This window comes from Danio aesculapii, chromosome 8 (assembly GCF_903798145.1).
Source record: "Danio aesculapii chromosome 8, fDanAes4.1, whole genome shotgun sequence".
Lineage (NCBI taxonomy): Eukaryota > Metazoa > Chordata > Actinopteri > Cypriniformes > Danionidae > Danio > Danio aesculapii.
The window spans coordinates 38947172-38964582 of NC_079442.1; the positions used below are offsets into that span (position 1 = coordinate 38947172).

General features: G+C 35.4%; 1 protein-coding gene across 1 annotated transcript in view; it reads left to right on the forward strand.

The window, feature by feature from the left end:
* The window catches only part of qsox1 (quiescin Q6 sulfhydryl oxidase 1), a 51831-nt gene that overhangs the window by 29119 nt on the left and 5301 nt on the right, over nucleotides 1-17411 (forward strand). The window contains exons 9-11 of the mRNA XM_056463927.1: nucleotides 3189-3311; nucleotides 5451-5589; nucleotides 11572-11754. Coding sequence (XP_056319902.1) covers nucleotides 3189-3311; nucleotides 5451-5589; nucleotides 11572-11754 — 445 coding nt within the window. The remainder of the gene's footprint in view (nucleotides 1-3188; nucleotides 3312-5450; nucleotides 5590-11571; nucleotides 11755-17411) is intronic.

Below are 17411 nucleotides of genomic sequence, written 5' to 3' on the forward strand. Positions count from 1 at the left end.
AATTTGCACCCCATTTTGCCTTCTGAACTGCCATAGTCCTTCGTGACATAGGTTCAACAAGGTGGAGGATATGGAGGCCATTTGAGTACAGTGAACTCATTGTCGTGTTTAAGAAACCAGTCTGAGATGATTCTTGCTTTATGACATGGCACGTTATCCTGCTTGAAGTAGCCATCAGAATATGGTTACACTATGGTCATTTAAGGGACGAACATGGTCAGCAACAAGACTCAGGTAGGCTGTGGCACGATGCTCTGACCTCTGGCATCAGCAAGGCATTTGCGCCCACAGAACTGCCTCTCACTGGATATTTTCTCTTTTTTGGACCATTTTCTGCAAACCCTAAAGATTATTGTTTGTGAAAATCCCAGTAGATCAGCAGTTTCTGAAATACTCAGACCAGCCCGTCTGGCACCAACAACTATGCCATGTTCAAAGTCACTTAAATCACCTTTCTTCCCCATTCTGATGCTTGGTTTGAAATGCAGCAGATTGTCTTGATCATGTCTACATGCCTAAATGCATTGAGTTTCTGCCATGTTATTGGCTGATTAGAAATTTGTGTTAACGAACAGTTGGACGAGTGTACTTAATAAAATGGCTGGTCAGTGTATACAGTATGTACTGTATCATCTCTTACTAGTTTTCAGTTGAAATGTTATGTAGCTTTCAATTGCAAAACCATTTAATTAATGTTGTCTGTTACTGTTTGCAAAACTCAAACTTAAGTTATTAAGTTAAACTTAAGTTCAATGGTTTATGAAACGGTAATGTTATTAAACACTATTTAGACACTAAGATTTGTTTTCATTTTCAATTTGGTAACTATGTTGATAATGTTGCAGGGCAGCACTGGCTACATGTTTTTCTGCATGTCAGTTTATTTGCTTATCTTTGTGTTTTGGTTCGTTTAGTGGAAGGACTTTTAAAATAATTGAAACCGTTTGCCACATTTATATGCATTTGTAATGCTGTCAAAACCTGTCTGGAACTACTTTTGCTGTGTTTTCCTGAAAATAAAACTAATCTGTTCATCAACCAATCATAATTGAGCTTTCAACAGGCCTGAAGTATATGTTTATTTAAATCATGCTTTCATGCATGTTACAATATCGTTCAAAAGTTTAGGGTCGATATGGTTTTTGATTTTTAATGATGTCTCTGAAACTTGCAGTGCATTGACTTAATAAAAAAGTGTTGATTTGTGGTATTAGTAAAACAGTGATATTGTGAAATATTTTAATTTAAAAGCCATGTTTTTGAATGGCATATCCTAATGTATATGAAGAAGAGAAATGGCCCTAGAACTGAGCCGTGCAACACTCCAGTAGCAAGATATTGCAATTTAGACACCTTAACCTTTCAAAACACTCAAAAACATTACAAAAAAAATCTTTGACTTTATACTGAAATAAAGTGTTAGTGTAGCCAGTGTCCACATGTTTTTGAGTCTAGTGAATATCAACATGTGTGAGCCAGTTTGTTGACATTTATTTTCTCATTCCACACTTTTAGTTGTTTTTACTGTATTAACCATTTTAAATGATAAATCTTTTTTGATTTTCATCAGTAACAATTTTTCTATAAATATAAATATCTTAGAGAGACCTTGGAGTGTAACAGAATGATTTCACGGTCTCTCATTCGTCACCCCGGGAGAGTTATTCATGTCGCCCTTGTTGTTTTGATTGCGATTCAGAGCAGAGTTTTCACCTAGTTTTGAACAATGCCTTTTGTATGAGAAATCCCAGATTACCCACTTCAACACCCAGGTCCCTTAATGAGCTTTCCACACTAGTTAGAGGCCAGACTAGTGCACAGATCTGTTCAGTAACACACACACACACACACACACACACACTTAGTAACAGACTAGAGACTTTCTCCTTTTCCCACCTGTGCAGCTTTGATTAGCTTTCCGCCTTGGCTTCGCTCTCAATGGCCGAATCTCCCAGATTAAGGAAACAAATCAGAATGGAGTGGGGCGTTGGGGTTAAGTAAATCTCTGCAAGGCCTTTTTAAGTGAGCCGCGTTTTAATAGAGATCCTGTTAGAGGGTGATGAATAGAAGGCCGAACCATGCTGAACAGATGGCCGCAGGAAAATTGAAAAGACGCAAGAGCACAAATCAAAGAAAGGTGCACCTCTGGGATCCTGTAGGGCCTCCCCACAAACACACTCCCGCACACGCACAGGCTTTGGACTGCTCTGATGTGGCTGTGTTTATGGGGTCGTGACAGAGTGTTAGCGTTGGCTTTGTGGCCTCAGCTCAGACACAGAATTGTAAGGTCAGCACTGGCGTCTGTCCAGGGCCACTGAATCTGTCCATTCACTCGTGCCACATGGCACAGGATGCTCATTACTTCACTGAGCTTCCAGACTTCCACACACATTCTTTTACACTATTAAAGCTACAAGAAAAGTAATATAATAAGGAAGAAGCATTTACCAGCAGTAAATCTAGCTTGCTTACTTTTTAACACCGAAGCACACTAAAACAACATTTTAAGTATACTGTTATATTTTAGAATGATATGCTAATGTATATTAATATAAAATAATTATTTTATTCTTTGTTTTTCTCATTGATATCCAAATTACTTAAACATTGTAAATAATTGTATATTTATATTCTTTAATTTTTTTATATTTTCTTGTACTTCGTAAACGTGGTATGATTTATGTTCAAAAAAAGTATATAAATTGTAGACTAAAATTTCTTTTTAAAAATTGTTTTTGTTTCTTTGGTATAAAAACTAATAAAAAATTTTTAAAAGTCTTTTTATTTAAAACAATTACAGTACTTTCTATATTTTTAACAGTACATACTTGTTGATTAATTATTATTAATAATAATAGCAATAATAATCTATTATTATTACTGTTATGGTTATTGCCACTTTTAATAATGGTCCTGAAACTCTGACAAATACTTTATTCTTGTTTAAAGGGTCACATTCTCATTGCTTGCTTCAGAGCACTGTAGTGTGTGGTTTTGCTGTCACTTAGTGTCTTAAAGTAGCACATTAGCGGATCTGGGGATCTCGCCATTTGACATTATCTACTGGCTCTGCAGAAATAGTCATCACATTTATTAGCTTTAAAAGGACTTATGGAATTGATGAGATGTTTTATCCTAGCCTTGTCTCAAACACAAGTGTGTCATTATATGCTTGTTTGTTTTTGCAGTATTTCCCTGGTCGTCCATCTGTGAAGAGTGCATTAAAGGCTGTGGACAGTTGGTTACAATCACAGAAGGCAACAGAGATCAAATATAGTGATTTCAGAAATGTCCTGGACAATGTTGTACAGGTAAATCAAACCTACTTTAGTTTGTGTTCCTATTTTATTATTATTTTATATTTAATATCTATAAACAATATTAGCCATAGTTTTGACAAGCAGAGGTTTGACTTATCAAAGGACTGCATTTACTTGAAAAGGTACCTGGATCTGTCAATACTTTGACGCAAGCATTTCTCCACTTAGACTTGGGTCATGAGGTCAGCGTATTGGGATGCTGTCACTCATTTAAATTTATTAAAACATCTATTTGAACTGTTAAAGCCAGTGCAAGCACAATTTCAAGCCATGTCGTTTCACATCACACACATGCTGCATAAAAACTGTTTCGTATGGCAAATGAATATGAGTTATGAGTTAGATGTTTAAATGTGGTGAAAGTGCTGTTTACTTAAAAGCATAAGTATTCTGTCATCACCCACGTCAGTCCAAACCAGCTGAGTACAAATCATTTTGTTCACACAATGAAAGTAAGTGGTGACCAAAACAATGTTGATTTTCAATGTGTAGGCACTAAGACATTTTTTTTTAGAGATATTTATTTTGTGAAGACGGTCAAATGGATTAAATGATTACAGACATTTTCATTTTGGGTGACGCAAGTCTATACAATGGAGATCTGAATTTAAAAAAACAACCTGCAGTTTTCTAAATGTCAAGGTCACCAATTAGTCCTATTTTAAGTTATACCATCAGGAGTAAAAGAGCAGTTTTAAAGCCTATTTAATGAGTTGCGTATTTCCTGAAGCAAATTACAAAAACTTAAATTAGGTATTTGAAAAAGAAAAGCAATTAAAATTAAAGAACTTTCAGATTCCTACTAGTTATTGGTGTCAGTCTGGGGTGCGTTTCTGAAAACCATCGTTAGTTAACTAAGGTCGCAAGTTCCGTTGTTACAAATATAGTTCGTTGATTCGAGACAGTTCGAGATGAATAAAAAAAATAAATAAACAGTATCCTACTTTAATAATAATAATAATAATAATGATATTAAGTAGGATTTTTTTTGTTTCTTAATAAATAGCCTACTGTAAATTAGGCCTACAACCATTTACGATTTATATGATTTATATATGAGATTAGAATACGTGTTAACTAAGAGATTTTATATGGAATATTCTCAATAATATTTGTAAAGGAAACATATATAGGTCTTATATGTGTCGTTTATATATATTTCAATTAATATGGAAAACGAGTGAATTTTTTTACTAAAACTAATATTGGATTTTTTTAAAAATGTGTGATCGTGTAAAACAATATCATTTACACAAAAAATTAAGGGTTTTTCCTCTAAAGAAGTTGTTACTCCACCCCGTTTGGAGCGTCATTTTGGGTGTTTTACGTTATAACTAACATGGTTCAAACGATGGATCTGCGACAGAGAAACTATGGGTTTTGGAAAACACTCATCACTACATCGTTCTTTCCCAAACGATGCATCGTACTATAATAGTTCAGCCGCGATTATGTTGTTGTTTGGGAAACGCACCCCTGGTCATTTTCTTAATTATCTGACTAACCCTATTTAACTGGAAGAAGAACTTTCCAGCTTTTACAGTTTTTACAAATTGGCACGTCATCGGAAAGAGATTGAAACCCTCTGGCTGCAGGTTGTCGAGATGAAGTGCAAATTTTGAACGATGAAGATTGCATTAATGCTTAAAAATGTGAAAATGTCTAATTTTGATCTCCGCTGTATGATGCTGAAGCTCACATACCTTCACACACAAACATACGCTGAAGCAGAGTTAGTGACATCATTAGCTTTTAGCCACCCAATCAATGAATCAATAGATCAATACGGAAGTAAGAAGGCCTCCCGTAAGGAAATGAGCTGTTGTCATCAAGATCACCACCTTTTATAAACACACCCACCAATCAACTGTTGAGGGAATCTGCACAGGCAACTGACCAATAGGAGCTCTGGATTTATTCCAAATCACAGTTTAATTCTGTTTATTATAGTCTTTTTCTATTTATGTTTATGTTTGAAAATTATCAGTGGGTTTTATTTCCTATAACAGCCATACCTCATTTCATTGCCTCGCTTCATTTGAAGAGTGACTGAAAGGAAAATTGATTGGCTTCAATTGATTCACAAGTGAAACACACAAGTCAATTGAGAGTATTTGTGTGTGCTTTTAGACGAGCGACGCAGTGCTGCCCGAGGGCGTGCAGTGGGTTGGCTGTCAAGGATCTCAGGCTCGATATCGTGGATACCCCTGTGCCGTTTGGACCCTCTTTCATGTGCTTACAGTGCAGGCTAAAGAAATGGGAAGCACAGGTACTAATAATATGCACAGCACCTCGACAAAGTCCCTTTAAGGCAAGTCATTTCACTCGGCGACCATTCTGTTTGAATGGGGAAACATCATATTGTCCAAAAATGCTTGCCAAGCTTACGATTACATTTCATATTAGGAATCACCAATAAAATTAAACAACTGTCTTTTTAGTTTAATTTCTAAACGTTTGAACCACACAAAATATGCAGAAACTCACGCCTGGTCCAAGCCCCTTCCCCGGAGAATATACAGTCTATAGCGATCACTGACTGGCTCCTGTACTAGAAGGCGGGGCTTCATTTGCCATATTGACAGTTACACTTTTCCCCATTCAAGCTATACGAGTGACATGTCTTGTGTATTCTATAGTTTTTGACCTTGACTACATCACACTGTTAGTTAATAAGTGAAGCGTGCCAGGGCTCCAGAGTGTCATTGGTTGGCACCAGCAACTGATTTGGTATACACTGGACTTGTGTTATTAATAATGTTACATGCTTTGGCTTTTAGAAATGCACACTTCACAGTAGATAGGGTTGAGATTAGCAGGAGTGTGAGTTATATTAATGTAATAATTAGAACATTAAATCAAAAATAAGGGAACAATATATATAATTTAGCACAATAAACAGTACCCGGCCCAGATTACGTGAAATGGCTTTTGCCTCCCATGATATTTCAGAGTAAAACTGAGTACTATTTCAGACCAAATATAGGTGAGGTTGTTTTTTTTTTTTTAATAAATATTATTTTTAAAAAGTGTCTGTTCTACACCTTTTTATTTGGAGCTAGTCTTGAAAGACTTGCTTGCACTCAGGTTGAAGTCTACATGATTGTGTTGGCATTATTTGAAGAGGAGAAATTGTTGAAAGATTTTCTTTGTAATTATCTACGTTAAATTCAATTATTTGTATGGAACTTTTTACAATAATTATTGTTTCAATACGAAGTCAAATACAAATACAACAGGTGCACATTATTGCATTACTATCAAAATCAGAAAAGCTAAGGTTATCAGTTACTATAATTTTATTAGATACTAATAACTTTAACTGTTAAAGTTATTAGTAATTAGCTATTATATATAAACCCACTGTAAACTAAATCATGCTGTTTCAGATGTGAGTTGAACCAATTTTTCTTGTCATCTGAACTTGTATCAATCAAACTGACTAAAAATATTAAATTAAACTTTTCATATACAAACATTTTTTTTGAAACCTGATTAACTTAAAATAAGTTGAAGCAACATAAAAACATTTGCTGTCATGAATTAAGTCATATTTTTTTTAGTGCATAGTTAACCAGCAGTTATGGAAGCCCGTTCCCGCCACTGAATGAGAAAGAAAAAAATATTAAAATTATGAAGTCAGAATCCTGAGTTATGAAGGCGCAATTCTGAGTTCATTCATTTATTCATTTTTGGCTTAGTCCCTTTATTAATCTGGGGTCGCCACAGTGGAATGAACCGCCAACTTATCCTGCACATATTTTACGCAGCAGATGCCCCTCCAGCCGCAACCCAACACTGGGAAACACCCACACACTCCTGCACACACTCACATACACTATGGCCAATTTAGTTTACATGTTCAATGAAGTGTTTAAAATGTGATCAAAATAAAATAAATGTTCCCTTTTTTTTCTCACTCTCTAAAAAGATTGGCTGATTTATGTTGTCACTTTTATTATTTATTTTATTCCATCCAATGCTGTACTATCTTAATTCCTCTTATTGTAGTATAAAATTCAATGGTGCTACAGAATTATGCACAGATCAAAACTTTGTATATCTGTACAAACTGTTTTGTTTTGTTTTTTTTTCTTTTTATTTAAGATTTTCCAATATTTGTTTTTTCAAAACAACCCATTCCCCAACAATTTATTTCCTTACAGATGAGGGAATAAATAAAAAAAATTATGATAATAAAAATAAAACAAAATAAATAAACAAAGTACTGCCATCATAAATACTTTTCAGGGGATACATTTGTCTCGTTACATTGTAGTACCTCAGATTACATCGGTGATAGGTTAATTAACCTCTAATGTACATATCTAAATATGTATCAGTCTTCATTTGTAGACATGCAGTCAAAGAGCCCCTATTACTGCATAAACAGGTCATAATTTGGGGGTCTCCACATCAGTCTGATTGCAATGCAAGGTCAAAAAAACACTTTCATTGTCTCTATGTCTTATCATTTTTTATGCAACCAGTTATAATATCCTTAGTACAAATCTTGTTTCTTTATTAAATATTTCTTTGGACAGTGCTCTCAATAAGCACACAATGTTCTTTTATTTATTTATTTATTTTTATTTTTATTGTGATTAAGAATGGCATTGTTGACGATCAATCCAAACTTTCAGCTTGTAAAAGATGCTATCTTTCAGAAATCCAATATGTTTCTAGTACAAAAAAATGATTAAAACCAGATTCAACAAACACCATTATAAAGTATAACATCCAGTTCTACACAACATTTTTATTAGAAATGTAGTCTGTACATATAGAATCTGCAGGCTTGGAAAACTGCAGGCTTTTCTGTTTTTTAAAATAGACAAGCTGGCGTTCTGCCATCCACACAAAGCAAGCAGGATCACAGTGAGATAATTGTAGCAAGTGTTTGAAGAGGAGCCAAAAAATATAACCTTTATATGAAATGTAAACCGGACAAAACTTCCAGCTTATGTAAAATAAAACCATAGTCTCAGGTCAAATTTGTGTGACCCCTCAGTGACCTGCCATCAGCTGCTGTGTCACAACCTCCAAGGCCCTTTTGAGATGGATGAGCCTCGCCCATTGTGTGAAGAAGCCCAACATGCATCTGTATTGGCCTGTGTGTGGCCGTCTGTGCGTGTTTATGCTGTGTTTTGTTAAAAAAAATCCATCTTCACCAATACAAACATGCACCAGAGTGTCATATTCCAGGAAACCGAGTTGCTGGTTATTCTTGAGTCTTGTTTTGCTGCTGGAAGAGTAATTGTGTAGGTAGAGGAGAGGGATTTGTTTAGATTATTGGAATCTGAAGGGTTAATGTGAACACAGCTTCTCCACTCACACTTAATCCAGCAGCTTACAGTGGGCGGAAGAAGAGCGGAGGGGCATCTGCGTGTGGATGTCTGTTTGTGTTTGTGTGAGCGGGTGAAGGGGGGTCATGTAACCTGCAGATGGAAGGCCAGGGGACAGGGGGTGTCCATCTGTCTACTGGCAATGCTCTGGATTATGACCACCATCTAAACACAGAAGAAAGAAGTGCGTTGAACACAGCACTAAACTAACAGAAAGAGCATTCAGGGTCAGAACTGACCTGTTACTCCTTGCGGTGACTTGCCATTAGAATGCATTGTGTCGGAGAGAATAGATACGGAAGCATTAGTGTAGGCTAATCGGGGGTTCAGACTCACAGACTGAGTGTGTTGTGCAATTAGCAAGCTGCTAAGTTGGAGTTTTGATGCATTAGGAAATCTATTTATTTTTTAAGGAGATTATATTATATTATTTTATATTATATTATATTATATTATATTATATTATATCATATTACTATAACTTTATTAAATTGCATTTTATATTAAATACTATTATATACTCTTATATTTTAATATTCATATAATTATTATTGTATTGCTTTATATTATATTATTATATATATTATTATTTTGTATTAAATACTAGTATATACTCTATTTTGTATTATTGTTGTTCTATTCCATGGTATTTATTATATTATAATATAATATTACTATAAAACATTGCATTTTATGATTATATTATATACTTAGTATGATTATTATAATATAATTGTGGAGTTATGCCTTGTTAACAATGTTTAATATTTATTGTACACTATAGTGATATTGACCAATAATATCTCAGTATGTTTTTATATTTCCATCAAATTAATTAAACACCTTGGCTTATTTATGAGTTGTAGTATAAATATGACTCTAAAACTGTCAGTAGATGGCAGCAATCCTTCTTATTGAGTGATTCATTGAATAATTTTTTCAAACGATTTGTTCAAAATGTCTGATTCATTTTGAAGTGAACCAAGAGACTGTCCCTGGCTCTTTCTCAATTCCAAGAACGCAAAGATTTGACTTGCGTTCTTGTGGAGCCCGGTGTTGCCAAGTTACTTTGGAACAACGAACTCGGGAGACCGTGAAAACAGAGAAAGCGTCCTCTGAGAAATGAGATGCTGCGTTCTTCCCTGTTCAAATGACCTTCACACGTTTTAACAGGAAATTATTTAAACATTACAGCATTCATATAATGATTTATTGTTTTCCCCTTCTCACAGTATATACTATGCATAAAGATCTTACAAATATATGCACAATACAAATAAAACTGATTTTAATATGAACTTTAGCAAATAAACACTCCTAATGTGTTTATGCCTTTTATAAGATTTTCATATTAATATTTACTTTCACCGTTTTATTTAGAGAACTCCTGAGACAAGCAAGTTATATCTCTGAACTTTATTAATAAATATATATTAATTGCTGCGCTTCCTACCTCTATTATCCTTTATTCGGTCGCAATGACTTCTGGGAACTTTCACGCGTCCTCCGTTCTTGGGCATTGGAACTGAACTTTGGCAGTTGATGATGAACATGAGGAACAATGCTGAAGAACGCATATTGAGAAACAGCCCCTGTGTATTTATCATTGAATCATCTGCTTTCTTTATTAATTTAATATCATTCTTTTAGGAACAAAGTGTTGCTCCGAGATACAGTTTATTTAAAACTATTTATTTTTTTCACTGATGGAGATTGACATTGTTGTGTCTAAAAGTGTAAATCACAGAATATTTACTTCTTCTTTGTTAGAATATTAAAAACTATATATGGTTGATGTCAAAACTATTAACCATCATAAATTATAAACCCTGTATATTATTCCCCTATTTCTGTTTTCAGAAGATTTTTTTGTCAACAGATTTCTAAATAGTTTTAATAACTCATTTCTAATAACTGATTTCTTTTTGTCTTTGCCATGATGACAGAACATAATATTTTACTAGATATTATTCAAGACACTAGTATTCACCTTAAAGTGCAATCTAAAAGCTTAACTGGGGTAATTATGTTAACTTGGCAAGTTAGGGTAGTTAGGCAAGGGTAACACTTTATTTTGATGGTCCATTTGAGTATTAGTAGACTGTCCTTCAACAGACATTTAACTGACTATAAGAAACTTTTCAAGTACATGTCAACTTACACTAACCCTAACAACCAACCCTAACCCCAACCTAACAGTCTACTTATAATCTAATGAGAATTAGTTGCAATGTAACTTAAATTCAACAAACAGACCATCACAATAAAGTGTGACCTAGGTGAGTCATTGTATAACAGTGGTTTATTCTGTAAACTATCGAAGAAAAAAAATTGCTTCAGGGGGCTAATAATTTTGACCTTAAAATGGTTTTTAAAAAATTTAAAAACTGCTTTTATTCTAGTCGAAATAAAACAAACAAATCTTTCTCTAATAGGAAATACTGTATAAAAAAAAAAAAAAAACTTGCTCTGTTACACATATTTTAGGAAATATTTGGAAAAGGAAAAATCACGAGGGCTTATAATTTTGACTTCAATTATATATGTATCATATTTTGCAAATATAAAGAAGAAACTGATATTTTTACTTATAGGTTAATGCTTTTGGATTCAAATGCATTTTTGTTTGTTTGTTGCAAAGTGTGTGACATACTTGATAATGTTTCCTCACACATTAATAAAAAAACAACAGCAGTTCCAAGACTATAATTAAAGTTATCATAGACTCTAAATACTGCACCCCCTACTATGACATTCATTTACTGAAATATATGAAGTCATTGAATGTTTAATGTTCTTTATGCATCTAAAAACGTTCCGTGCTTCTTTAATAGCACTTTCATTTAACTTCCTCTTTTTTCTCTCTCTCTTTCTTTTTTGTCCATTTCCTCTTTTCTGTGTGTTAGTCTCAGAGGCTCAGGAAGTGCTACAGGCTATGAGAAGTTACGTCAGCAGTTTTTTCGGATGCAGGCCGTGTGCAACTCACTTTGAGGCTATGGCCAAGGAGAGCATGGATCAGGTCAACTCTCTGTCTGGCGCTGTCATTTGGTTGTGGTCTCGCCACAACCGGGTCAACAACCGCCTTGCAGGTCAGTATTTTCAGTGTAAACAAATTTGAAGTGTTAAGCACACATGACTAACACCACCAGCAACCCAAAGCAGTATTTGCACAATGTTATTAAAAGTCGTTTAAAGGCATAGTTCACCACAGAATTAAAAATTGTAAACATAATGTCCTACACTTGATTCAAGCTTATTTTGTTTCTTTCTTATGTTGAAGAATGATGGAAAACAGCATTCATGAACTTTCATTGTATTTTTTGTTCCTGTTATGAAAGTCAATGGTCCTGCTGGCTTCCAACATTCTTCTTAATATCTTCAGTGTTAAAGAGAAGAAAGAAAATAATGAAAGGTTAAAACTGCGTAAGTATGTGTAAATGGTGAGGATATGATCACGTTGGGGTGAACTATCCCTTTAAAATTGGAAATGATGAAATTTACAAAAGTTTTGAGCCATTTAGCAACTGGGGGGATAGATTTTGATTTATTTTTAGTGCAGAGATTAATCATGGTCAATCCCATCCGAAATAAAAGTTTGTTTTGACATAAAGGGCTCTATTTTAACGATCTAGGCGCAGAGTCTAAAGCGCATGGCGCAAAAGCATTAAAGGCATTTCCGAATCCGAATTTTGCTATTTTAAGGATGGAAAAATACGCTCTGCTGCGGCGCATGGTCTAACAGGGTTGTGCTTATTCTCTTAATGAGTTTTGGGTGTGTTTTGAGAATAAACCAGTCTCATCTCCCATTCCCTTTAAGAGTCAGTTGTGTCGCGTCATGGAGCATTTGCTATTTACATGGTGGACTTTGTAAGTGGAAAAACTGAACGCTTCATTAGCGTTCAAACTGAACGCTTTATCTGCAGCGTGAGGATAAAGAACAAGTCTTCTCCGTTCAGCCTTTCTCTTTCTCTCTTTCTTGGATAAGGAAACTGTGTTGTACATTCCACTGAAGACATTCATTAGCCTACATAATTAATTTAATTTGTTCCAAAACTATATCTAAACGCAGATCTAATTTCCAGCAAACAGATAAATGAACAATAATAATGAAGTGTGGTCAGAAAACTGAGTTACAGGTATATCCAAACAAATGTCCTATGCCCCATTTGCTCCAAAACCTGACAGGTGGACAAATTTAAGCTTGTTTTTAATAAAACAAATATAAATATGCATATAATTAATAATACTACTACTACTAATAATAATTAATACAACAATAATAACAACATACAAAAGCAAGTTGTCATAAATAAATGGAAAAAAGCCCCCTGAGATAAAGAAGGCATGGAGGCAAGTGTTTTTTATATTTATGCAGAAAATAGTAATTTTTGTAATATTTTAATCCTTTAATTTCCTTTTTCATTTGTAAAGATATTCGCGTATTGCTGTACATTCTCTGTGTATTAAGCAATGTGTAAGTGAGGCACACAACTAACGTGCTCTGCGCTGGACTTCAGACCAACTTTCAGCTGGTCTATTGCACAGTCTATTTTAGTTCCTCAAAATAGCAACGTGCCAACAATGCACCTTAACACACTTCGATTCTGGACCGGAACACCCATGAGCAAATGGGTTAGCTATTTAAACAATGTGGCGGAAAACTGGCAAATTACTGTTGAGCTGGTTTGAAAATAGCAACGTGTGTGTGTGTGTGTGTCAGTGTGTGTGTGTGTGTGTGTGTGTGTGCGTGCGTGCGCGTGTGTGTATGAGACTAATATATAAATGTAAATATCTATAACACAATTTTGTTACTATATTTTGTTCTTATGTTAGTGTGTCACATATACATAATAAAATATATATAATACACACACAAATATCATGTCAAAACAACGTTTTATTTTGGAAGTGATTTAATCACGATTAATCTTTCCCCAGCAATATTCTTTTAATTTATTTAGTGATTTACTTTTGTATTTTTAGTTTTCACACAGGTTTTGTTCATTACATGCACTGTTTAATTGGCTATTTTTGCTTAGTATATCTGTGACTTTCTTTTTTAAAACCTAAAAACATTTTTTTGTTATATTTTTACCCCTTTTCTCATCACTTTTAAGTGCATCTAAATGCTTCTGGGGCCAGTCACTTGTGTCTGGAGCAGGAGAAAAGAAGAGACACCAGGAGTTTAGGAGTTTTTTTGGGAGGATTTTCCCTCTCCAGAGCACCAGTGCAGCTTCTTCCCTTTAAATCCCTTTAATTCGGCGATCCTCTGGGCAGACACCAGCTGTCCTGTTCCCTTCTATCCGTCTATCTCTCTATTTCTCTCTCTCTCTCTCTCTCTCTCTCTCTCTCTCTCACACACCCTCTCTCTGTACACATATATCTATTCTTTTTTATTTATCACCCCTTTTGTTGCTCCCATTGTAGTTCTGTAATTTGCAGCTAAAGTGGTCATTTATTTTATTGACTTATTTATGAAATGTTTTTGTCAAGAATGCATGCACTCAAATGACATTTGCTGTTTGTTCAAACTACATCTCCAAAATAAGCTGAAACAACACAATTCTTGAGATTTGGGACAACTTAATTGTTTCATGTTGTATAAAAACTAATAAGTTAACTTATAATTCCTTCATGTTGTCCCAACCCAAATCAAAATTTTTACAGTGTGAGATGTTTTTACTTTTTAATTTTTTACTTTTTTAGTTTCAAAGTATTTCTGAGTAAAAGTGAGTGCAAAGAACCAGCTACACAATTGACATTATATAAATCAAAATCATAGCTCTCACTCTTGTCAGCTTGTGGACTTGCATTGCTGTGGTCCATAAGGGCTATAAAGGGAGTTAGTTGCCTCTCTTCACACTTGCTTAATTCATTTGTTTGTCCTCTTTTGATGTCTCCTGCCTCTTTAGCGTCTGTGCTTTTTTTTTTTTTTTTACCAGCCATGAAGTCATGAATAATTGGACAAAAGTCCCCCATGCGTGTCCCCCTATGACTCCTCTGTGTCGCCTTGTCCCCTGTCACTCCTGCTGATTAGGTCTTACTGTCTCCCTGGTCCCGGGAGGGTCGTTCCTGCTGCTTGACAATTGATACAGCAACAGTGTCTCCTGGCTGGAGCACGAGGCCCTTTATTCCCAAGACACCCCGGGACAGCAGGTGGCACACGCCACGCTGCCCGCATCAAGCCTTCCTCTGCTTTGTAATCTCTGGCCCAAGTGGCTAAGTGTGTGTGTGTGTGTGTGTGTGTGTGTGTGTGTGTGTGTGTGTGTGTGTGTGTGTGTGTGTGTTCTCCTACCCTCAGACACCCTTTATTCCTCTCAGTTCCCATGAGGAACCCTCCTCCTCCTCCTGATTGTGAGCCTCTTTAGTACTTCCCTCCCCTCTCTCTCTCACACACACGCAGAGCTAACCAGGCATGAATAGTGGCCTATTAGTATCACTGCTGCACAATTAATTTAACTGGCATGAAGGCAAAAGCAACAAGCCTCAGCCACTTGTCGAGAGAGGAGATGTCTGTAGATGGGAGGCAAATACATTTAGCTTTTTAAAGCCAGCTTTTTTCAGTTGCTCTGCCTTTTCTATCTTTGTGTACCGCATACTGTGATGTACATTGCCTACAGGGCTTTTAAATGGTATGCATTATGGCAAGGGTGTGCAATTAATTTTTCCAAGGGGCCACATTAGACTCTGGTGCGGATTTAGAGGGCCAGACCAATACAGTTAATTTATTTAAAAAATAAATAAATAAATAAATAAATATATATATATATATATATATATATATATATATATATATATAAAACATTGTGAAACTATTCAAAATAAAATTAAAAAAATCACAATATCACAATATTAACTTCATATAAATGCCACTGGGTTGTTTGATTGAATTCTTCACCTTCGTTAGTTTTTAATTATTTGTTGGCGCAAATAACCTAGTGGTTAGTGTGTTGATGCATAGCACCCAGGTGCTCGCAGTGACCCGAGTTCGATTCCCGGCGTGAGGTCCTTTACTGATCCTTTCCCTATCTGCTCCCCACACTTTCCTGTCCAACAATCTCCACTGTGTTATTAATAAAGGTGAAACCCCCTAAAAAAATTATTTTAATTATTTATTTATTCATTAATTCATTCATTTATTTAGATATTCTTTATGTTCTGTAAAGGTATTCTAGCATTTGTTTGGCTAAACAGGAGCACTGAAGTCAGGTTGAATGTGGCTATGTGATGTAATGATCATCACTGAGAGAGGATCTGAATCTCTGTATCTGGATTTGTTAAATCGTTAATCTGAGATATTTAGTCTACCTTTATTACTTTATAATTCCATACAAAGCGTGAAGCTGCCTGGTTGGTTCCTGTCACATGACTTGTGGTTCGATCACGGCACTCTGAAATGTTTTGATTTTTTTTTTAAACTCGTAGCGCCTTGAAAACGTGAGCGTGACATACCGCATAAGCATCCCCTCCGTCTCCATCTGAAATATAGAAATTGAGCGCACAAAACACACTATATGTGACAGCCCCCTTTTGTTGACTCGCAATATCAGACCTGCACATTGCAAGGCCCTGTTTGCGGTTGAGTTTAAGTTAAATAAATGCTTCATGTGGGCCGATCAAAGAAGTCCAGCGGGCCGCAAAGTGCCTAGGTCTGCATTATGGCAATATGCCACATATGATCTCAGGGCAACACTTGTTTAATTACACACATGATGTGATTTTGTGATTAAAGTTTATTTTGTTTATTATGTTTATTTTGCCTTTTTAAAAATGTTGTTTTGTTAAAGAAATGTTAAATTGACACATTGTAGGGGTGTTTTGTGTGGTTGCTTAGAGGATTTTATGCAGTTTATAAGGCTGAGAGGTTTGTAATTAGTTGACTTGTTGCTTGGTGCTAGGGAGTTTTTGTGCTGTTGTTAGGGTATTGCTATGCTGTTGCTAAAGTGTTCAGGAAGGATATGTGTAATTAATGGATTTTCTAGTTGCTACAGAGTTCTGTGTTGTTGCTAAGGGGTTGGTATGCTGTTGCTAAAGTGTTTAGGAAGGATGGATGTAATTAGTTGATTTGTTGCTAGGGAGTTTTGTGTTGTTGTTAGGGGAGTGCTAAGGTGTCCACGAAGTGTTTATTGAGATGTTTTGTGGCTTGGTGCATGGTCGTTTTATGTTGTTGCTAGGGTGTTGCTAAGGTTATGAATAGGATGCTTTGTGCTTTCTACTTGCTGGGGTGTTCTATGTGGTTGCTAGTGTGTAGCAGTTGCTAAAAGGTTCAGGGAAGTTTTAATGAGTTGCTGTGTTGTTGCTACTTCATTGTTCTGGGTGGTTGCTAGTCAATTTCAAGCTGTTACTTTTGGGAACTTTTAACTTCTGGGAAACTTTTAAAGACTTAAAGATTATTGAATCTTTTTTGTGTTTGGTAATTGCTAGGCCAGTCTTCTGTGAGGTTGCTACAGTGTTTGTTTGTAGTTAAGTTGTTCTGTAAGGATTTATTTAGTTGCTATATGTGTGCTACCTGGTGTGAGGTCTTGGATGGTTGCAAGGGTGCATAGATATATACACTAGATATCACATACAGACCCTGAGCATGCGTCAATAGCGCTGCCACATTTGTACAGTGCTCCCAGGACAGAAGTCATTCAACCGCTCTAGTCAAGACTAAAGACAATCTGAAGATGCCTCAATGTGCATACTGTACTTCCTAAATTATTGAATATTACAAATGTTTTACACCATTTAGCTCAGAAAGGTG